Source organism: Zalophus californianus, chromosome 16, assembly GCF_009762305.2.
Source record: "Zalophus californianus isolate mZalCal1 chromosome 16, mZalCal1.pri.v2, whole genome shotgun sequence".
NCBI lineage: Eukaryota > Metazoa > Chordata > Mammalia > Carnivora > Otariidae > Zalophus > Zalophus californianus.
Genome location: NC_045610.1, coordinates 57,962,924 through 57,980,626, shown reverse-complemented (window position 1 = coordinate 57,980,626; position 17,703 = coordinate 57,962,924). Strand labels below are relative to the sequence as shown.

The window sequence follows — 17,703 nt, the reverse complement described above, 5'->3', positions numbered from 1 at the left end:
TAAGCGAATAACTCTAATATACTTCAACATACACTTTTATAGAATTGGATTTAAAAGGTATAAAAATAGCGGTGAAGGAGCAACAGCAGATGAGGGAATTGGTGAAAGTGGCAGTAAATAAAAGAGATATTTGGGTTGGGGTTTTAGAGGATGAGCAGGGGTTTGCCAGGTTTGGAACTCCACATCCAGTGGGCCCTACCCCATGGGAGGCTCATTTCCTCAGTGCAGATTATTGCGGAAGCCTCTTACCCCCTCTCTTGCTTCTCCCTCCTCTACCGCTGCCCCTTTGGCCATCTGCAATCTCCCAGAATAATGTGCTTCAGAAACCTTTCTCTTGGGGTGCCTGGGTGGCTCAGTTGGTTGGGCATCCGACTCTTGATTTCGGCTCGGGTTGTGATCTTGGGGTCGTGAGATCGAGTCCCACGTCGGGTTCCACGCTCAGCATGGAGTCTCTTTGTCCCTCTCCCTCTGCTCACCCCCGCCCGCCTCTCAAATAGATACATAAAATCTTAAAAAACAAACAAATGAAAAAAAACCTTTTTCTCCATGACGTTCCCAGGCTCAGGAATCTACAGCGATTCTTGAATTACGGTATGTGGCATAAATTCAGCAACAGGTGCTAGAAGACGCCCCCACTGCCCCCAGATCCTCCATGTCCCTCCTGCCAGCCTCAGAGCTTTGATGCTTCCCTTGCAAGTGAGCTAACTGCAAGCTCTGTGCCCACCCCTGCTCTCTGCTATCACGTAGGCTGCTTCGGCAGCCTGGAGCATCCCCACCACGACCCCCACCTCCTTCCCTCCGCAGTCTGGTTCCCAGAGAGCCATGTGACCTCAGTCCTCTGGGCCTCAGTTCCCTCCTCTGGGCTCCGAAGAACCTGCCCACCTCCCCAACCTTCTGGAATCCAATCAAGCCATTACTTATGTGTCTAGAAATTGCATCTGCCTCTAATACTTCCTAGAACCTGGAGAGTAAGACAAAAAAGGACCCTAAGCGTCCCAAAGAGGTGCATTAATTTGACAGGCTAAATAAAGACCAGATACTTTACTTCTGAGCAAGTTCCTCGGGACCCTGCTCAGTTGGCTCTTAGTTTAGATACATCCTAACAAAAGGTGTTTATCTGGCTTTCTGACCCAGAGCCTTCAAAGAGCTACAAATTAGATGGGCAAGACGCTGCTGGAGGCAGATATACTGACGACAATTAGATGTGACAGCTGATAGCCTCCCAACGAGGAGAAAAAGCACCACATCAAACAGTGACAGGAGAAGGGGCCATTTAGCAAGGGCACCTGGCTTCGCACACCTCTGCTGTCCCCAAAGGGCAGGCTCGTGCACCACAGAGAGAGTGAGAATTGACCCTCAGTTGTCAAGAAAGGATTAAATTATTTTCAGCACACTGCATGTAAGGGGGCAAGTCAGTGAATGTATATATTTTAGATTCTCATTAAAAATAGCTAAAGCTCAGCTCTAAATGGCATTCCTTGCCTGACGCCCATCGTCAGAAGGTTTCCACAGGGGCTCCAGCCCCCAGCCTCACTTCCCATTATCCCCAATGTTGGAGCCTACTGGACCTCATGCATTTCCAGAACCTTCCAGTTTTCTTTCCGCATCTGTCTTCACTTCATCTGTTCCCTCCACTGAGAAGAGGCTGCCCGTCCTGCCCCTTTGTCAACCCCTAAAGTTCTCCAGTGTACTTCTGGCCTCTCTTTCTACAAGGTCACCGAACCCTCTTTGTTCTGGAATGTGCGCGCAGCAGCTCTCTGAGAGCGGCGTGTGATGCTGGAGGCAAAGGCCACGTCCTCCGTGTTGGAAAGGTCGCCACATTTCTCCTAAGCCAGGCTGGAAGCCCCACCCAGTCTGCTCCCCAGACACCACAAGAGACTTCCTCTCTGGCTCATACATTCGCGAAGGGCAAACCAGGTTTTCCTGGAGCAGGCAGGTGCCTGGGCCTGCCCCACTGCCACACCAGCCCGGAAAGGAAAGCCCCGGAAGGACGAGACCCTGACTCCTCGCATGCACCCCTGCGAACCATGAGGAGGCCCCATCTGCCCCTGACCCCACCCATGCCCTGCAGCTGGGACACTCACGGAACATGGTCATGAACTGCTTGGGGTTGAGGTTCCAGTAGCCCCAGTTGGTCCGGTAGCCGTGCAGCGTGGCGTACTCCTCATGGTTGTATGCGGGTTCTGTCCCGAAGGTGTCAATGACCCGGATTCGGCACCTGCTCCCCGCCCCGGAGGTGGGGGTACAAGGAACCAGGGTCAGCAACCTCTCGTGTCTCCCTGGGCTGGGTTGCCCCAGCGTGGGTGCTGGCACCAACCACTGGCCAGGTACTGCAATGTGTGGTCAGAGCTGGGGCCCAGACATTACCTAGCTGTGTGACCACAGGCAAGTGCCTTAACCTCTCTGGGTCAGCTTCACCATCTGTTGACAACAGCCCAGCTGTCTCGGGGTTGTGTGGCTATGCCTGAACCATGGGCCACTTGCTCAGAAACTTAGTTATTATGGGGGCCCCAAGGGGGGCACTGCCTGGAGAGGGGGGTCCCTCTCCCTGTAGGATTTGCACTTTCCTGAGCAGGCAGCAGCAGTAATTTGTGTTCACAGCCCCCCGACACCCCCAGGATGCCGCTGGCCTATCTGGGCTTCCTTTGGGAAGGCAGTGCTTTGAAGTGTCCTCTGCAAAGCAAGCTTGGCCACCTTAGATGCACCTCCCAGCTGGGCAGAGGCTCTGTCGCTGCCCCAAAACCTCCCCCTCCATCCGTCCCACCCCCCGGGGTGTGGGCACCTGAAGGAAACGGTGGAGACACAGACAGCGCCCCCCCAAGGAGCTCCCTCCTTACCCCACATCCTTCCCGGGGACCCAGAATTATCCACAGACTGCTGAGGTCAGCACTATTCCCCCAGAGAAGGGGCAGGGGGCGGGAGGTGGAGGCACCGAGTGCGTGAAGAACCCACATTAATAATAAAAGCAATAACGCCGCCTGTCACTTTTTTTTTCCTAATAAAATAATGTGGGATATTCAACGGGACTGGAGCAAATGTAATAAATAGCAGGGCTCTCTGTGCTAAATTAAACCCCGTATCCTGCTGGCTGCAGAGACTGGGAGAGATGGCACTGGCCTTCCTTCAGACTCAGGGGGTGGAGCGGAGGGAGGGAGGGGGCCAGGGTGCTGAGCCCCCCCACGCTGAGGGTCACACCCCAGGTGAGTTTCCCCATTCCTTTCCCCTCTGTCATTCCCCTGTACCCCCCCCCCCCCACCGCATCCAGATGACCTCTGAGCCCCACCCCGGGCTGCCCTGCAGCAGAGAGGCACTGAAGTGACTCCCACTCTGAGCTGGGAGGCAGAGCTCCTTGGGGCAGGACAGTAATGGGGGAGGGGGGAAAGAGAGGAAGAGCGAGCCTCCCCCCCTCCACAGGACCCGGGACAAGGCGGTTCCCCCACCCTGGGGACTAGCCGGCAGGGGGCGAGGGGAAGGCTCCTCCGGGGCCTGGGGTGGGGCCACCGCCCGCCTCTACCCTTGCTACCGGTATTTCTTGAAGGACAGTCCCATGTGCTGCTTCATCTGCTGCAGGCCGTGGTAGTCAGTGTAGATGAGGTCGAAAGGCAGGGCATGGTGAGCGGACAGTTCCCCGGCCTGGCGGCACCCCCTAAGTTACTGAGAGAAGAGTCCTTCAGAGTCTGAGCCCCAAGAGGGACCCACAGGCACCAGAAACCCACCTTCCCAACCAGCCTTGCATCTGGGGCACCTGGAGCCACCTCAGTTCTTATAGCCCAGGATAAACATGGGGGAGGGGTCCTGTAAAGGAACGCGAGGTTGGCACATGAGCGCTGGTAGACTTGGAAAGCAAGTGAACGGGGTGGCCATGTCCGGTTGTGTAGGTTTTTCACTGCACAAGAGACTCCAACGAGAGGAAGTACAACTGAGATCCAGCCTGGGCTAGCTAGCCAAGCTGTGCCCCTGGCCTGGGCTACCCGCGAGGTAGAAGGAGCACCTTTTGTTAATTTGCACAAATGTGCTCCCTGCAGGGCTGTGTCCACCCAGAGGGGGCACCTTTATCTAGCGTTCACAAATTGCCATAAATGCTCGCTATTGTCCTTAGTGCAGCTTCAGTGTTTGGAGCAGAAAGCCCTGCCTCAGAAGACATAATTCTGCTCTGCTGACCGGCTCGTGGCCCACGGAGATGCCCAGTCCTGCCCCACAAGGTCAGCCTACCTGCCAGATCATGTACATACGGTTTTCCTCTGGTGACCCAGTGCCAGAGACTTTGGGTCATGTCTCTGGAGCCTAGCGGACCTGGTCTCAGCTGCCAGGGTAAATTCCTTTGCCTGGGACGCCCCTGCCCACCGTCCAGGAGCCCCGGCTTGGCCTGACAACCCACCCCTCTGGAGGGGAATGAGGAAGCATTTAGCTTGCGCATTCGGTAAGTCTGTCCTGAGCCCCTGAGCCAGGCAGGGAGTAGAAGAGCGCCCCTTTCTTTGGGAGCCACCCACCTCCCCTGAATTCCCATCTCCCTGGGATTCGTGGTCCAGACGGCTGCACTGGAAGGGGTCCAGGAGACCTCCGAGTGAGCCCCTTCAGGATCCATGTGAAGAGCAGACTCAGACAGGGCAGGTGAGGAGCTCTGACAAGGTCACTGGCTCATCAACGGCAAAGGGCCATGATGGATGAGCTCCCTGGGTCACATCTCGGGCTCCTAGAGCCCGCTCAAGCAGGTGGAAAAGTACCAGCCTGGACGTCTTTGCACGCTGTTTGCTCATGTTCTGCACGTCACCATCAGAAGCTGGGGAGGGGGGCGCTGCGTGCACTGTCCCCTGAGCACACGGCCAGAAGTTTATGGTAACAGATGACAAGGCCCATGATGGAAAGATGTCAGGGGAGGCCGCGGGTGACGTGTGATGGGGATGGAGGCATCAGGGGTCGGCCGTTGCCCTGCAGAGAAGGGCCGCAGGAGGGGAGGGGCTGTCCCTGTGCCTGCTCCCCACTCGCCAGTGCACCCCAGCCTCACCCAGCTCCCCCCGCCAGGTTAGAACCTTGGCTGCTAAGTGCTAAGAGGAGAATGCAAAAACCTAATAACCAGTGTCTCGTATGTCTAATCTACATAGGGGACAGTGGCCAAGGGCTGCCTCCCCACTCGCCCAGCTCCCACACGTCCCTCTGTCCAACCAGACGACCACACGGGATGCTCAAAAACAGGACATTGAAGGCAGGGGAGGCTTCGTGAGCCTTTTTCTGTGGAAATACCCAGAAAGCAAACGAGAATGAGCACAGACCGCAGGGGTCTGGAGCCATCACAGGAAACGGCTCCCACAGCCTGGAGACCTCATGAAATATTTGGTGGTATTTTTAAGCGTGGAGCAGATTTTGCCTTCTACTCTGTAGGACGTCCCCACATCCCTCTTCAAGCCTGGGCTTTCTCTCACCCCCACAGACTCCTCCGGTAAGACAGATGCCCCCCCAAAGAAGCAACATTTTTGCTCCGGGCCACAGAAGCTCCAGGGACAGACAGACACAACCCTCCTCCCCCACCTTCCTCGCTCAGTGCAGAGCCACGGGAAGAAGGACAAAATGATGATCCCGACGTCACTTCCTTGCAGAAACCAGGAAGGCGGTGGCTGCCCCTCCCACAGGGAACTGGGGTCTGGGAAATTAACTGACAATCCTGAAAGCATCAAACTGTAGGTGGGTCCCCTTGCTGCCACCTGTACAGCAACAGGACTACTTTCCCACGTTACATTTCTGGTTGGTTTCCAGGCAACGTGTCCCTCTGTGGCCAGGCCGTGGTGCCAACAAAGTCATGCAGGCTTCCTTCCATTGCCCCATTACGGCCCACAGCCCTGGCCTCTGCCCCAAACCCCAGGACCACGAGAGGCCAGATGAGCAGCTCTCCTGGGAGGAAGACTCCGCCCTGCCATCATCTGCGTCATCCCAGGGGCTAAAATGTTGAACACAGGAACCATTCTACAGGCTTTTGGTTTATTAATTCACTCAATCCTTTTCATCTGGGCAACCACCCTACGAGAGCAGACCCATTCTTCTCCTGCTCTCCTCTTTAGAGATGAGGAAACAGGGAGGGTTGGTAATTGACCCAGGATTGCACAGCCAGGAAGCCGTGGAGCTGGGACTGGAACCTGGGCAGTCAGACTCCGGAGCCCACATTGCCACCCGCTAAGCTCTCCTGGCCTCCCCGGACCGGCCAGGTGGCAGACAGTAGGACGGTGGATGGTGGGACCTCAGGGCCATCCCCGAAATCCGAGCCCCCGCTGCCAGCAGCGATTGGGCTCCGGTCCCAGTTCCCCGGGGTTAGGAGGACTCATAAACCTCCTGGAGTTTCATCTTTCTTCTCAGCAACAAATAAAAACGGCTCTGTCACAGAGCTCCCGGTAGGATTGACTGAGGCGAGGCGAGTGAAAGTCCCACTAATTATCATTTCCTCTCGTCATCCGTTCTGCCTTCTGAACTTCTGGGCCCAGCCACTCCTTCCTGACCCCCAGATGCCACCTGCGCACACCCCGCCCCACTTAAGGCCCTGTCATTTCTCACCTTGAATCTTGAGATAATAACCTCTCTGCCTGTGCCCCTCAGTCTTGTCTCTTTTCCAGAGAGATCTTTCCACAATGTAAACCTGATTCTAATCCCTCCCAGAAGACTTCTCACCTCCTGGTCCTTGCCTCCTCCTCCTCCTCCAGGAAGCCCTCCTCGGACCCCTGGACAGAGAGATGCGCAGCCCCTGTGCTCCCCCACCGCTTGCTACAAACCCCTCTCCTGCACCATCCACAGTCACCTCCTCACCACCGGGGTCCATGCGGACAGGGGCCAGGGCATCTTTGACACCCAGAGCCGGGACGGACCTGGGCCAACAAGCACCTGCTGTGTTCAGGAACAAATGAGCAAACCAGGGAGTCAGGTGAACCCCCTTAGGAAGAACTGGTTTAAAGGTTGAAGATGTGGCCAAGGAAAGCATATCCGGAGAGAGACGGTGGGTGGGGGATGCTCAAGGCTGATGGGCGTCTTGGCTCTTGGCTCTTCGCGGGGGTGGGGGGGGATCTCCTGGACACCTTGGGACACAGACACCAGTGGCCCCATGTGCCCTACAAAGCCATCCCGCAGGAAGGAGAGGAGGAGACAGAAACTGGCCCAAAGACTGCGGTACCTCTCCCAGGGGGAGCTAACGAGGGGCCGTCGGGGTTCCCAGCCCTAGAAAACAAGGGTTTTCCATTTAAAGCAACTTCAGTGGAGAGAAGTGTCTGCAGCTGCCCTCATCCCTCCGGTCACAGGGCCTCGGAGCCCACCCGGAGGACAGCGGAGAGGGGCGGGCCACGGGGAAGGGGCTGTGCTTCCATCGCCTGTAATTTCAGGTCGCTTTTACGGGCAATTTTACGCTAAGTGGTTGGTCGGAGCAGCGACAGGAGCTGAAAAACGCCGTCTCCAGACGACCTTCAGCCAAAGGTGCCCACAGAGCTTCCGCTGTACACACCCACCTTCCGTGCTCACACCTCAAAGGCCCCTGTCTAGACGGTTTCTTCTTTCCACTGCCAAGTTCCTCGTTCCCCTTCAGACTCTTCGCCCAGGGCTGTGTCAGGGGAAGAGGGGACATCGCGGAGCCTCTGCGGCCCCAGCGCACCGTGGGGCCACAGGATGGGTGAGTCTGGTCGGGAGAGACAGCAGCTCCCGGGGCAGGGGCCTCCCACGCATCCACCCAGCGCCGCCGGCTACCCTACACCACGCTTGGGAAGGACGGGGGAGTCTACATGGCATTGCCAAGCTGGGTGGCTGGAATGTATCTCTCAACGTCCCCAGGCCCCCTGCATGGGAGCCTGAATTCAGGACGAAAGGGGTGGGGGAAGGGGGTGACCTCAGGAAGCCGTGCTTCTCTACAGCTTGCCTGGCTATCATGGGGCCCCCACACTCAACCCAAATTAATCCACCTGTAAGAGCCACCCTGTGGCGGGGGGCAATGGGGAGTTAGTGTTTAATGGGGGCAGAGTTCCAGTTTGGGAGGATGAGAATGTCCTGGAGAGGGATGGCAGAGCGATGGCTGTATAACCTCGTGAATGTCCTTAACACCACTGAACCGTACACTTAAAAAGGGTCAGGGGAGTAAATCTTGTTATGTGTATTTGACTATAAATGTTTTAAAAAGCCAAACTGTTCACACGCAGGGGCCTGTGCCCAGCCCCACAAGGATATGCCGTGTCGCCGTCTTCTCTAGCACCCCTGGACTCCAGCGGGCCATAATGTAGGGGCACAGCACGTATCCAGAGAAGGGAGACTCAGTTACTCTTTGCTAAAAGATCACAAGGTAGGATGTGGAGATGGGACAAGGAGGCAGGGAGAACAAGTCTACGATCAATTAAAAAAAAAAATCCTCAGGGCGCCTGGGTGGCTCAGTGGTTGAACGTCCGACTCTCGATTCGGCTCAGGTCATGATCTCAGGGTCATGGGATGGAGCCCTGCAATGGGCTCTGCACTCAGTGGGGGAGTCTGCTGGAGATTCTCTCCTTCTGCCCCTCCCCCTGCTCTCTCTCTCTCTCTCTCTCTAAGATAAATCTTTAAAAAAAAAAAAAAATCCTCAGCTGGGAATCAAAATGCTGAGTTCTGGCACAATGAAAATCACTCCTGGGCTCCAGCACGAACTTGCTGGGTGGCCTTGCCCAGACGTCAGATTGTTCTGGTGTCCGCCTCCACTCCCATAATATGACGCTCGGACGGATCTCCATGGTCCCTTCCGGGCTAAAAATTCTCTGGTTTTATTTCTCCCTGTGCCTTTGGTCTGTGGCTGGAAATAATCTCTCCAGGTAGTGCTCAAATTCTGGAACAAATTATTCTCTCTTCTCCCTCCCTCTCTTCTCTGTGTGGGAAGGACCTAATTAAACAGGATTCTCACAAAGGGCTCAGAGATGCTTGGCTCCAGGTGCTAAGTGCACGCAGGGAACTTCTGCTTTTCTAGACCCATCTCATTGCTGGGAGCACACTGGCTGGGGCAGCCCAGGACTTTTTGGCCTGATATCCCTCTGACCCCATCCAGTACCCGTCTCCTGAGCACTGTGAAATTGCCCCTGTCTCTCCCCGTGGCCTATTTCTGGAGCAGGCCACTGCCTCTGCCCAAGGTCAAAGGGGGCAGAAAGAAAGGGCCCAGAGACTTAACCAGGCATCTAAGGAACCGCTCTGGAAGGGAAGCCAGGATCACCAAAGAGAAAGGAGTTCTATTGTCCTGCAGTATTTTCTTCTCTTGCCCAGGATGCACCCTCACTCTCGAGCAGCCAGGCAGCCAGACTGTGCGCCTTAGTCCAAGGGCAAAAAGAAGCAGGGCCGGAGGCTTCGAAAAGAGAAACGCAGGGAGCAGCATCCCTCCCACCCTGCGCAGCCTGCCCTGGGACCAGTGTCCAAAGCTGACACTTTCTTCCCCAGCATTCCTTCCTACGATGCAAACTCGGGGCTAAGAATAGGGCCAGGGCTCCTGGGAGAGCCAGGTGAAAGCACAGACTCCCTCCAGCTCCCAGCGCCACGAGGATGTGGTCAGAGGAATAGGAACACATCCCTTTGGCTGTTCCCTGCCTCCTTCCTTGCAGACAGGCCCCGATTTACATAACGAATGTCCAGTGAAGGCTGAGCACAAAGCAAGCTTTTCTCATCTAAGCTATGCCTCAAAGGTTATATAAACCGTACAGGTGATAATCGAGATAGCTGATGGCTCCCGATGCCCAGGCCGGCCCGGAGGTGCTGCCTCGTCCCTCCCCGCTGTGGGAGACGTGGGTTGAAGGAGAGACGCAGCCCTGGGGTGCTGGACGCGTACTTCGGGGGACCTGGGGTCCACAGGGGGAAAGCTGAGGAAAGATAGGTCTGGCTCCCAGGAAAAGACCTCCTTTTCACCAAAGCCCCTTTAGGAGTTCAGAGAAGGCCGGAAGGAGGCCTGGGGGTCGTGTGCACCACCCTGTGCTTCTGCCAGCTTCCCCGGGAATAAACAAACCTCAGGCCAGCTCATCTGGGGCTGAGCAGCAGGGCTTTGCCCATTCGGGGGGGGGCTTCGGGCTCCAGGAAGCCCGTCCCACTGTCCACCTACCTGTTCTCCAGCCGCTGCCTGACAAGATCTCCCCTTTCTCTGTCCTTGGTGGGAAGAGAACACTGGACCCCACTTCCCTTTGTGAGAACCCATAGCCCCCAGGCCTTGAAGAGAGGCTCATGCTTCCTCCCATAAACAAATCCTGCCTCGTTACCCTTCCCTCAAGAGCCTCAGAAGGCAGCCTGCACCTCATTTCTTACCTCATTCCCCGTGGCCCTCCCCTCCCCCCCCCCCCGGGGTCTCCTTTAAATGTCTCTCCCTCTGCAGCCCTCCGGCCCCGGTGCGGACCAGGTCAGAGCTGGGAAAGGTGACTCGGCCACTGCATCGGTGCGGTCATGTTTGTTGGCCAATGTCAAGGCTTGGTCAGACTTGTAAGAAACAGATTCCCACTCCCTGTGGCTCAGCACCACAAGGAGTGCGAGGCGAGGGGGGCCCTGGCAAGGACACGTCTCTCCTGGACTCTGAGGGGGGATGAAGGGCCGGGGCCGCCACGGCTCAGGGCCCCACAGCAGAGGTTCCCCACCTTCCATGGTGTTCAGCCACACAGACCCCAATCCCACTACACAGGAGATTAAAATGCCTCCTTGGAATCCAAGGAAGGAGAAGGACAAAGGAGGGGGGACAGAGGTTTTTTCAGCATAAATTAAGCATTTGCTTCTCATGCCGCTGCTTGGAATGTGTGGCCGGAATGTGGAGAAATAGCCGATATTTACGGGAGGCCTGCTAAGTGCCAAACATGCTAGATGGGCTGGTCCTCCCTTTTTCTCATCTATGTATTTTATATGTTATAAAATGTTTCAAGCATCCAGCAAATTTTAGAAAATAATATAATGATACAATGAATACCCTGCATTCCCACTTCCCAGCCTTGTCAAGTCTTAACATTTTGCCGTATTTGCTTCAAATCTGTTTTTTCCCCCCAAGGGATAACACACTACAGATCTGGGTGGAGCCCTGGGGTGTGTCTGTCTTGTCCACTGTTCTGTTCCCCACCCTCCACCTCACTCCCTGCAGATGCTGGGCACCCCCGCCCCATGGGGCTCTCTCCCCCATCCTCCTGGGGCTGTCTTCTGGGGCCGCTATCCCCCTCCCGTATCTTCAGCTGCTCTCTCCTCGGGCTCCTTGGCACGAGCACGTAAACATGCCTGCACTCTCCCACCTTGAAAGGTAAACAAGCATACCTTCTGCTACGGGGTGAACTGTGTTCCCCCAAAGGTGTTGAAGTCCTAACCCCAGTACCTGGGAGTGTGACCTCCTTTGGAAAGAAGGTCTTTGCAGATGGTGAGGTTAGGATGAGGTCATTTAGGGTGGGTCCTAATCCAGTATGGGGGTGTCCCTATGAGAGGGGAATTGGACACAGAGACAGACACACACGGGGGGCAGGCGGCGTGAAGGCACAGGAGAAGGTAGCCACCTACGGCCACCAGAAGCTAGGAGAGGCGTGGTGCTCGCAGGTTCCCCTCACAGCCACTGGAGCAGCCAGCCCACCCACGCAGCAAGGCGGGGGCGGCTGGCATCCACAGCCCTGAGGCAATAAGCCACCTGACTTTTGGCACTTTGTTTTGGCAGCCCCAGGAAACTCACGCCCCTCCCTGCGCTTCTGCTGTCGCCTGCCTCCGGGGCTCTGCGCCCCTCACAGCCGGGCTCCCCAAAGAGGCCAAGGCCGCTCATCGCCCTTGCTGCTAACTCACCAGCCTTCCCCTCAGCCTACAACCCACCCATCTCTGACGTGTGTCCCCACAACTCAACCAAGATGGGTCTTTCTAGGGTCAACAATGACTTCCACATGGCCAAATTCGTTGGGCAATTTTCAGTCCCCTTCTTACTTCTGGTGAGCAATTGACATCACTGGCCACACCCTCCTTCTAGAAGCATCTTCTCCATTGATGCCCATGGCTCCAAGCCCTCCTGGCCACTCCTGAGTCTCCTCTGCTGGCACCCCTTTCTCCAAGAGGCCTTTCGCTGTTGCCCTTCCTTAAGGCTTTGCTCTCAGGCCTTCCCATCGCTTGGCAAATTAATGATACTGGTGTTCAGTGACGCCACCTGCCAACGCACTGTCTCATTCTGAGCAGCGGGCCCCTCGCCAGCTAATTCGGCAGCTGCCTGAACACACGAATTCCAGGTCTCCCCTGGGTGCTGTTCTCAGAATGGCACCGCTGTCCGCCATCCGCCGGTGACTACTTTGAGCCAGCTAGCTTGACCTGGTTCAGGCCAGTCCGAGCCAGTCCAAGCCAGTGGCACCGTGAGGCCTGCCCGCCTGGCTCTCAGAGGGTTGGGCTGCGCACAAGGACAGGGACGTGGTCCCTGCCTCCCTCCCTCGTTCTCCCGGGACCCTCCCCAGTATTTCCCTGGGACAAACAACAACATTGATCAAATCAAAAGGCCAGAAGACTGATTTCTACCGGGTCGCCCGTGTTGACGGCCAAGAGTCTTCCCTCCTCGTCCTCCTATTTAAACATTCTCCTCTCAAGCTTTCATTTGCCAGTTAAGTCAACTAATTTTCTACTAAACCCAATTTCACTCATGGATGGAGGAAGAGCTCAGTAATTTTTCCTCATGCCATGTACTACTAATGGTGCTTGAAATTATGCAAATAAAATTAATGAGCACCACAGATTCTGGCCAGGCAGGAAGGGAAAGGCTTAATTTAAAATGCCCACTGTGGATGGGGCATTCACCAGGACGGAGTAGGGGTGCAGCCCACAGGGGTTCTGGCCCCGCCTCCCCATCCCACGCCCCCTGCAGCCCCGCCCCCTTGCAGTCCTGTCGCGGAGCACACTGTTCTCGCCCGGAAACATCCTGCCACAAAGCCAGATGTGGACTCTGTGCATTGCCCAAACATCACTCCAGTGAGCTTGTTAATTAAAACACCAAAACACGAGGAACAGAGAAAAGTGGCTCATCTGTCTGGACTTGTTGCTTAGTCAGTGGCCAAGACATCTGCCGTGAACATCTGTGACAAATCACAGCACACATCCGAGCGGCAGCATCTCTGTCCCACTGCCTTCCCCTGAACAGGTCATTTAGCCAGACCAGTGTCACAGAAGCCACGCTGTGCCTCCGAATTGGGCTCGCCTTCACGTCTCATTGACCTACCTTCCAGTTAACCTGGTGCTGCCCGCATGGAACAGCTCCCTAAGGCTGGGAGGTGAGGCTCCCGGATGATTCTCTCCCTCCTGCAGAGCCCACAGCAACGTCATGAGTGTGTTCAATGGGATCTCTGCCCATGACCCCTCTGCACGTTCAGAAGGTCACCATCTTCTATGAGTTGCATCGTGTCCCCCCAGAATTCATGTTGGAGTCCTAAACCCTAGTATCTCAGAATGTGGCTTTATCTAGAGACAGAGCTGTTAAAGGGGTAATCAAACTGAAATAAGGTCATTAGGATGTGTCCCGATCCAACATGACCGGCATTCTTATAGGAGGGGGAGAGTCGGATATGCTCATACACAGAAAGAAGGCCCTGTGAAGACAAAGGCAGAGATCGGGACGATGCTTCACAAGCCAGCGAACGCCAAAGATCACCAGCAAACCACCAGAAGCCGGGGAAGAGTCCCTGACAGATTCTCCCTCACGGCCTCCGGAGGCACAACCCTGCTGACACCTTGCTCTTGGACCTCTGGCCCTCAGATTGTGAGACAACACATTTCTGTTGTCTAAGCACCCAGTGTGTGGGTGCTGTTAGAGCAGCCCTAGTTAACTGATACACATCTGTGTTGAAATCTCCACTGGAAGGAAAGGCCTGCTTTTTTTAGGTAGCGTTGGGGTGGTCCGAGCAGAAGGAGCTTGAGGAGCTCACAGCCCTGGCCTACATCTGTCCCAGGGGAGAAGGAAAGCCAAGAAAGGGCAGGGAACAAAGCACATTCCAGGTCAGCAAGTTCCCACCTGATGCCCGGGGTGAGGCGTGAGAGGCCCCACTATCTGGGCCACTTCCAAGGGTGCCTCCTCAGCCCACCCCCTGCAACCGAGGGTATCGTGGGGGCTTTCAGGTATGCACATGTGGGCTTGGGAGGAATCCACATATGCTTTCTCCAGTCTTCTAGGGACCTGAGCCTGAACTCCAGGCCCTAATCCTGCCCTCAGGACCAGTACTGGGAACACAGAGGACAACTCTTGTGAACAAGCCATGAAGGCCAGTGTCCCAATCCCACAGCAGCCCAGACGCTCGGGTGGGGGATCCCAGGGGAGACTTAGAAAAACCACAGCCCCAAATTTTCCACTTGTCAACCTTCACTGCTCATTAGAGCACCTGGGGATCTTTGAGAACTTGATACTTGGGCCCCCACTCCAGACCAATGAAATAGAGACACCAAGAGTGGGGCCCAAATGTCGGTATATTTTCTAAGGCTGCTCTGCAGCTGGAGGGGTGGGGGCAGGGGTAAGAATCCCCACCTGAAATGTATTCCAACCACAGCTGATGCTGTTAATTTTGTAGACATAACTGTATTACATCTCCGGGGGAAGGTGGCTTTCTTTTTTTCTGTTTTTATTCTTTTAGTTGTCTTGAAATTGTTTCTGAGAACAGATTTAGAAAGCCCCTTCATGAGGCTGTTCCCTGAGGTGTCTGGGCTGTTTACAACAACTCTGCCCTGTCTGAGCAAGAGCATTCACCCACACCTACACCCCACTGGGGACCAAGGACAGAGCTGTCCGGGCACAGCGCCGGGCCTGCCTATGTAACAAACTGCAAATCAGAGATGAGGTAACCTCTCCCTGGAGCCCCTGCTTCTGGGAATTTCAGATCCACATGAGCTTGGCATGAAGTGATGGGTTGGCAGGAAGACATGGAGTCTCTGTGGGCTGTGTGACTGTGTGTGTGTGTGTGTGTGTGCGCGCGCAGCATGCTGCATGTTGTGCACGGGGGTGTGTGTTGGCCTATGCGTGGTGATGTGGGCCTATACAAAGGGATGCACGTCTGTGTGATGGGTATGCATATGTGGTTGTACACTGGGGCATGCACGTGTGTGCACATGTGTGTATATGTGGGTACATGTGTGTAGTTAAAGAAAAGCAGCAGGAGGTATTTCAGATCTTGGCACTTTACACTAGGGCCTCACCTTCAAGACCTCGTGGGTGCAGTGACCCCCATCTTCACTGCTCTGGCCCCCTTATGAGCAATGGCAGCCTCAGTAAACGCAGGCTCAGTGCCACGCCCCAGAAGTGGCCAGAGGAGGAAGTGAAGTTCCCATCGTTTAAGGAGACTTGTCGAATATCTGCTCTCTCACAGAGGGATGGTTCCCTCAGTGTGGTTGTTGGGCTGTCACAAATGGGCAAAGCCTTCCCTCAGGCAGCAGTAAAGGAAGGAAGTTCTCCCCTCTCTGGCCCCAGAAGATACACGGCCAGAAGGGAAGAATCAAGCTGAATGCCACTTGATAAACATGAATTCATCTAGCAAGTCAAGGGATCAGCAATGCTGACAGGATGCTCCACACTCACAGGGGACTTTGTGTGTGGCAGAGCCTGGGATGAGTAGTCCAGACAGCCCTCACCCCCAGGGGTCTTCCTACTGCATCTTGGGGGCTCTGGTGACCTAGGGGACAAGGGCCCTCAGACCCTTGCTTGCTGCTCTGCCCTAGACAGGTCTGGCTCATGGCTACCCACAGCCCCTGACCACGCCATCCACAAACTGCCCAAGACTTCTTTGACTTCCCAGACACTGGGTCCCTTTTCTCTTTCCTCCTCCTCACCCCCACCCTATTTGACTTTCCTGTAGGAAGCTTCAAGGCCAGGCAAAGATGCTTCTTTTCATTATTTGCAAACATTAGCAGCATTCTGTTTCACAGTGTTGATGCATCTGTGTCCTCTGTTCAGAGGGAGCAGGGGGTGAGCAGCAGTGTGTGCTGGTGGGCGGCGGGCGGCGAGTGGGCACACTCAGCTCTGAAGTGGCCTGCACAATGTGAACAGCTTGGTCTGACGACAAAATGCCACCAGGGTGAAAGCCAGAATGAGGGACCATGCTGGTTCCCTCTCCCAGCTCTGAGTAGCTCATCGACAAGTTCAGCACCAGCACACGGGGACAGCTCCCTGCCCAGTTCCTTCCCACTCAGGATATTCAGCCAGATTGGGGGGGGGGGGGAGGGGGAATACTATTCCCAGATATCACCTCTTCCCCAGAACCTGCTGCCCCCAACCTGGGATTGTGCTTCCCAACACTGCCACAATCATGCAGCCCCCTCATTAGTCCTTGTCACCTTCTCCCCCTTCAAAGTGGATCCTCTACATATACTGTTCCTCTCTGAAGACACTTTTCAACTTTCCTAGGCCTACTGGAGAAGTGCGTCGGCCTAAAAGAATTACTCCAGTGGTGTGAATTGCAAGCCATGGGAATAAAAACCTTCAAACCACTAGGTCATTTAGTGGCCTCCCCCTATGCAATACAGCCGGTCCTAGTACTGCCCTCCGATTGAGCTCATGAGAAGCGCTACTGAAGTTACTGGCAGACTCCAAGGTGCAGGTGAAAAACTGCAGAGGCTGAGTAGCTGCCCAAGACCATGCTGACCTAAGACTGTCAATGGCTTTGTGCCCATCAGCATCCTCCTCTCTCCAACACTCCTGTGCTAAAGAACATCAGCATTCATGGCCAGGACAAAATGCTGATCAGAGAGAGACATCTAGAACCAACAGACCATCAAGATGATGGGCAGGTTCTGGACAAGAATCATTTTAGCTTGAAAACCATCCTCAGAATAAGTTAATGGACTGATGAAGAAAAGTCGATTTGTAGGCAACACCTCTGGGGCCTTCTTTAGTCATGCCCTACAAGAAAGAGGAATAGGAAACCACAAAGCACAAACCCCTAACCATAAAGAAAAAGAAAAAGATCGATGACTTTGATTACATTAAATTAAGGCCTTCTGTTCCTTGGGAGAAGGGAAGGAAGGGAGAGGAGAGAGGGAGAGAGGGAGAGAGAGAGAGAGAGAGAGAGAGAAAGAAAGAGAAGAAAAGAAAGAAAGAAAGAAAGAAAGAAGAAAGAAAGAAAAAGAAAGAAAGAAAGAAAGAAAGAAAAAAGAAAGAAAGAAAGAAAGAAAGAAAAGAAAGAAAGAAGAAAAGAAAAGAAAGAAAGAAAGAAAGAAAGAAAGAAAAATTACAAAGACAAGCCACAAATTAGGAGATTTTTCAACAGATATAATAAGTTGAATGGGATTTATACCCATCGTTATAAAGAACACCTACAACTCAATAAGGAAAACATAAACAACCCAGCAGAAAGGTGGGCAAATGACACGAATGGGCATTTCATCAAGAGGAAAGAAGGACAAGCATATGACAGAATGCTCAGCCTCATTAGCTGTCAGGGAAATGCAAGTAAGAACATAACAAGATATCATGACACCACTAGACATCCTCAATTAGGAAGTGTAATAACCCTACATGTGGGTGACAACATGACCACTGGGAACCTCCAAGTGGTGGGGCTGAATTGGTGCCATCACTTAGGAAAACAATTAGCATTATCTTATAAAGCTGAATTTTCCCACACCATTAGTCCCAGCAATTGTGCACCTGAGTCTATACTGAAGAAAAACTCAGTCTCTACCCAAGAGAAACTGTTGACCACAGGTACCTCAGGTACAGGCATGTCTACCACAGCATCACTCAGAATAAACTTACAAAAGCAGGGGGAAAAATGTCCACAGTCAGGA

The 17,703-nt window shown here is 54.4% G+C and overlaps 1 protein-coding gene across 1 annotated transcript in view; it reads right to left on the bottom strand.

Annotated features, from left to right (window-relative positions):
- Nucleotides 1–17,703, bottom strand: part of MGAT5B (alpha-1,6-mannosylglycoprotein 6-beta-N-acetylglucosaminyltransferase B) — a 70,455-nt gene that overhangs the window by 20,826 nt on the left and 31,926 nt on the right. Inside the window, 3 exon segments of the mRNA XM_035724428.1 lie at nucleotides 2,085–2,218; nucleotides 3,524–3,605; nucleotides 3,608–3,654. Coding sequence (XP_035580321.1) covers nucleotides 2,085–2,218; nucleotides 3,524–3,605; nucleotides 3,608–3,654 — 263 coding nt within the window.